Source organism: Cervus canadensis, chromosome 11, assembly GCF_019320065.1.
Source record: "Cervus canadensis isolate Bull #8, Minnesota chromosome 11, ASM1932006v1, whole genome shotgun sequence".
Classification (NCBI taxonomy): domain Eukaryota; kingdom Metazoa; phylum Chordata; class Mammalia; order Artiodactyla; family Cervidae; genus Cervus; species Cervus canadensis.
Genome location: NC_057396.1, coordinates 36296412 through 36302009, shown reverse-complemented (window position 1 = coordinate 36302009; position 5598 = coordinate 36296412). Strand labels below are relative to the sequence as shown.

General features: G+C 51.7%; 1 protein-coding gene across 1 annotated transcript; it reads left to right on the top strand.

The window, feature by feature from the left end:
* The first annotated feature begins 282 nt into the window (after positions 1-282).
* RASSF10 (Ras association domain family member 10) lies at positions 283-2590 on the top strand. Its single transcript, XM_043482752.1, has one exon. It carries the CDS (start codon positions 533-535, stop codon positions 2060-2062), a length of 1530 nt encoding a protein of 509 aa, XP_043338687.1. The 5' UTR covers positions 283-532; the 3' UTR covers positions 2063-2590.
* The last annotated feature ends 3008 nt before the right edge of the window (positions 2591-5598 follow it).

Sequence of the window (5598 nt, the reverse complement as noted above, 5' to 3'; positions counted from 1 at the left end):
GCCGAGAAAGATGCGCAAGTCAGTCCAGCTAGCTCTAGACCCAAGGAGAGGAGCCAGTGGACCGAGAGAGACGCAGAGCTAATCCACGCCTAGGCACAGGCTCCAGGCCCTGCGGAGGAGGGGTCCCGGAGTCCCCCTCTTACACAGACGCACTGCAGAGTCCCCAAGCCCGCAGCGCGGGAGAGGGACGGGCCTGGGCTCCGCGCCTCCAGCGTTCGGGCAGCAGCTCCCAGCGCTGGGGGCGGGAGGGGGAGGAGCCACGTGGGGAGGAGGAAAACCCAGAGGCCCCGGGAACCTTGGGCAGAGGCGGAGCCGCGGGAGCCCGAGCCCGGGCGCGCGGCTCTTGGAGCGCACCGTCCCGGCGGAGCACCGCCTCAGCTTGCCTTCCGTGCGGAGCGGGGAGAAGGGCCGGTGCTGAAGAGAGCGAGGGTCCTGAGCTCCAATCCTTCCTCCAGAGCTGCTGGGCTGCCTGCTGCCCCTGCCGCCCCAGGGGACTCGGCTTCCCCCGCGCCACCTGCGTCCCGGTTGCGCCATGGATCCTTCGGAGAAGAAGATATCCGTGTGGATCTGCCAGGAGGAGAAACTGGTGTCCGGCCTCTCCCGCCGCACCACTTGTTCGGACGTAGTGCGGGTGCTCTTGGAGGATGGCTGCCGGCGGCGACGGCGGCAGCGGAGGAGCCGGCGGCGGGGGGCGGCCGGCGACCCGCCAGGCCCAGGGGAGCTGCCGGAACCCCTCGACGAGGACGACGAGGACGACGACGATGAGGCGCTGCCCCAGGGCATGCTGTGCGGGCCCCCGCAGTGCTATTGCATTGTGGAGAAGTGGCGGGGCTTTGAGCGCATCTTGCCCAACAAGACGCGCATCTTGCGCCTCTGGGCCGCCTGGGGCGAAGAGCAAGAGAACGTACGCTTCGTGCTGGTGCGCAGCGAGGCGTCGCTGCCCAACGCAGGTCCCCGCAGTGCCGAGGCGCGCGTCGTGCTGAGTCGCGAGCGCCCCTGCTCCGCGCGGGGGGCCCCAGCGCGGCCCAGCCTAGCCATGACCCAGGAGAAGCAGCGACGAGTGGTGCGCAAGGCCTTCCGCAAGCTGGCCAAGCTCAACCGGCGGCGCCAGCAGCCGCCGTCGTCGCCCTGTTCGTCCACTTCGTCGTCCGCCGCCTCGTCCTGCTCGTCGTCGTCGCCGCGGGCCACCGAGAGCGCCTCGGTGGAGCGTATGGAGACGCTAGTGCACCTGGTGCTCTCCCAGGACCACACCATCCGTCAGCAGGTGCAGCGGCTTCGGGAGCTGGACCGCGAGATCGACCGCTACGAGGCCAAGGTGCATCTGGACCGCATGCGGCGACATGGAGTGAACTACGTGCAGGACACCTACTTGGTGGGTGCCGGGATCGAACTCGACGGTTCCGGCCCGGGAGAGGAGCCGGAGCCGGAGCCCGAGCCGGCGGCAGCGACGACAACGACGCCGCCCCTGGACGGCGAGGCGAAGGCGGTCGCGCTGGAGGAGCTGGCCCGGCGCTGCGACGACCTGCTGCAGTTGCAGGAGCAGAGGGCCCAGCAGGAGGAGTTGCTCGAGCGCCTCTCGGCCGAAATCCAGGAGGAGCTGAACCAGAGGTGGATGCGGAGGCGCCAGGAGGAGCTCGCAGCGCGGGAGGAGCCCCCGGAGGCCGAGGGAGGCCTCGACGGTGAGCTGCTGCTGGAGCGCGAACGGGTCCGGACGCAGCTCAGCACCAGCCTCTACATCGGGCTCCGGCTCAACACGGACCTGGAGGCCGTCAAGTCGGACTTGGATTACAGCCAGCAGCAGTGGGACAGCAAGGAGCGCGAGCTCCAGGGCCTTCTCCAGACTTTGCACACGTTGGAGCTGACGGTAGCGCCCGATGGGACTCCGGTGTCCAGTGGGCCCTCGCGGGACCCCGGGCCGCAGGCCTGCGCCGAGGTGTGGGTGGACCAGGCCCGCGGACTGGCCAAGAGCTGCCCTGGTAACGACGAGGACTCGGACACAGGGCTGAGCTCCATGCACAGCCAGGATTCGGACTCGGTGCCCGTGTGCGAATCCCTTGTGTAGGAGGAGCAGGGTGGGAGGGGGAGACGGCCGCCGCTCCCTTCCTTGAAGAACTCCGGCGTGGCCGGCTCAGGGACTTGAAACCCGGTGGGGAGTGGGCCCGGAGCTTTTGCCGGCCAGCAGCCCTCTGACTGGGCAGGGGGAGGATGGGGGACGCCGGAGTGAAAGTGGAGGGTATTGCTGGACGAGGAAGCTGGGTCTCCATTACAAGCTCTCTCAGGGGAAGGAAGGAGGAGGAGGTGAGAGCCCCCTTATACTGGAAAACAAACGCCCCGGGAAATTGACGTGGTCCGAGCCCATTTTCAAAAAAAGGTATTACGGCGATTTCATCAATTTTTTTTGTATGGGAAGGACTGATGGCAGCTAGAACTTTAGTTTGTGGTATAAAGTACTTTTTAAAGAAACACTTGGGTGAAAAGGAAATTCCTTGAATGTTAATTGTGACTGTGAACGTGTTAAAACTAGCCAAAGAGGACGCACTGGTGTTGGCCTCAGCCTTACATCTTTGATAAAAACCCATAGGCACCCACATCCTGGCTGTTTACATTTTTGCATATTTGGGAATTACCCATCTGCTAAACTCTTTGTCTTTTATTATTTTTTTCAAAGACTAACTCTGTCTCCTCCTAGCAAATACAGCATATGTTAAAATAGGGTCCTTTTTTTTTTTCAAACTCATCTTTTATTATTCTCAAAGCCAAACCTAACCCCTTGAGATATAGAATCAGGGTGGACATAACCCCTGGTTAAAATTTAATCTAGGCCCTTTACGATTTGCTCCTGCAAAGGTGATGTGTGTTGTCCTTTTATTCTTATTGCCACTTAATCCTGCAGACACTGTTATTCCAGAAAAAATAAAAGGGAAGTTGCAGAATTCAAGTACAACTACACTTGCTGTTTAATGAGCACTCTGATTGAAAGGTAAGCCTTGAAAGCATAGATCTTTGTTAGTGTTCAACATTTTAACTAAGCTGCATGATTAAAACCAGCCATGACCTCAACAGATTTTACCAAACAAACCCAAGTCTATCTTTGGTCAGAGATTAATTAGTTACTTGTCCAAACCTAAATCAAGATAGTGTAAATATCAAGTTTACTAGATAAGACCTGAAAAGAAAACATAAGGTAAAACAATCCAGTAGTACATCTTAGGTGAAGAATTTGGTTCACAACGGCACGTAGCCATAGATAAAAGCATGTAAAATGGAGCTAAAGACTTGACTTGAATTACTCTTGTCTGGCTCACACCTTTGCAGACACCACAGCATGCAAGTGTAATGCTTCTCTCTTAATAGCTAGTGACAGAGCCCTGTGGGGACTCAGTGTAATTGTTCCAGTTATTTCAATGAAAACTTATCAGCTGTAGCTAGTTGTTGCCTGGGTGGAAGGAGCCTGCTGGTGGTGTTCCCTCCGGAGCTCAGAACTTCTGAGGAATGTGGGATCTAATCTCTCCTGAGGAGGTATTAACAATGAGGTGTGTGTGCGGTGCCAGCCTGGTATCAGCCTCACTGTGTAGGGGCTGGCTCCAGTTTCAATACTACATGGGAAGATAACTTAAGAGGTCTTGCTTTGTAGAGAACTTTCTTTCCTTGGAGAGAGTCTCTACTTGTTGCCAAGAGCGACCTGCTCACCTGACCTCCTCAAGCCATTTGAGCTGTCTCCTTTTTAAGAGACAGGCTTCCCCCCACCCTCCACCACCACCATGCTATTACAACATGTGTAGATATTTTCAGATTTTCAAGCAAAATGGGAATTAAAAGGCCGTTTTCTTAATTGATGTTTTCCAAAGACATTAGCTGGCATAATTACGGTTTTTTCATTTCGTCTGATGCAGAAAACACCTATGGATTTGGTCTTGGGCTTGATTAAAATGAGGAAGGGACCAAAAGAAACCCACTGTCCCTAGACAATCATCTGATCCCATAAACACAAAGCCTAATGATAGCTTTCTTTTGGAGGCAGAGGTAAAATCCTCATTAGAGTGTGACAAACGCTACTTGTCTGAATGGTTTATGCTGGCAATAGCCTGACCTGGTGGTTTTAAAATTATTGTGCTTTTTTCCCCGCCCCCAGGGTGGCAGGGGGAGGTGGTTCTTGGACGTTTATTAACTCAAAAGAGAACACAGAAGTTGGCAGAACAGGACTGCCTGGCAGAAAGGGGCTGTTTTCCTTTTCACTATTATTATTTTAAACTTTGACGGGCTGCTGATGTCAGCAAATATACCTGAAGCCCATAAAGCAAATAAGCCACATCACAGGGAGAAGGCCTGCAGGGTTTTCTGGTGCCCTCTTTCTAGAACCTTCCCATGCTGGCCACCCGAAGATGCTTCTCCAGCTACCTCTTCAGGCAGTGAAGGAAGTTTTGTTCATAACAAAGGGTGACCCAGTCTGTCCATTTTTTCTTTCATCCAAATCAATTATTTTATCCCCCAAAGGCACTTTCTGTGTGGGTAGGAGAAAGGAGAACAGGGTGGAAAAGGAAACAATGGTTCCTTTTTACTGAGAACTCCTGCAAGCCTGAGGAAGGTGAAATATGGGGATAAAAAGTATGAAAACAGTTCGGCGTGCTTAGAAAGTGCCTAGCAAATGCTAGATAGTCTTAAAATTTCATTCACTTTTAAAACAATCACCATGCCACTAAGAAATGAGAATGAATGCATAACAGTGAATGCATCAGCACCAGGATTTAAGTGTACTGGGAAAACCACCTCCTCTCCTGTGCTCCAAGTCTAGCAGAATTCCTGGGGAGGAATCAGCAAGCTTGTGAAGGAGAGGATGAAATGGAGCTGACTCCTTACCAACCAACCCCATCTTTTTTTGAAATTGATAGAAGTTGATAGAATTTATTGTAATTTTGATCTTAGTGATCCCATTCTCAGCCATCTCCCAAACCAGAAAGATTTTATTCGGCATCTCTGTCTCTTTACTTTCTCATAAAACACGATAATGGCGATGATGATTTGCTAATTAGAAAAGTTACATTCTATAGTCTTTATGGTGGTCCTAAAAATAATGTAAATAAGAAGGAAGTCACTCAAAATCACATCACCTAAAGTTATCATTATCAAAATTTGGTATATTTCCTTCCAGACCTTTTTGAATTGCGACGAGTTCATATTTTGCCTCTTTTTAAAAAATATATAATTTTAATGAGATTATCTGAATGCTTTTAGGCTCAGATTTTGACAGACTCTTGTATACAGCTCCACCCGTGCGTTGGATGCACCCCATTGCATATAATTGTTCTCATGTTATTAGGTTGTTCCTAAATTTTTTTTCTATTATAAAACAACACTGTGATAAGCTTCTTTGTGTACATATCTGTTTTCCTAATTAGATACTGCTCTCCACCAATAAGATCGCAAAAACAGAATTCTCAGGTCAAAGAGTACAAACACTTAAAGGTTTGACACTTAATTGCCAAATTGCCTTTCAAAAGATTTGGTCTAATTACAATCTGACTTGCATAACAGTACATATTTCACCACACCTTGACTCTCATTAGGTATTATATTTTGTTAAGAAAGTATTTTAACCAA

Excerpts from the sequence above, each read along its gene's own strand:
- RASSF10 (XM_043482752.1), top strand. The coding sequence starts at position 533 with ATGGATCCTTCGGAGAAGAAGATATCCGTGTGGATCTGCCAGGAGGAG.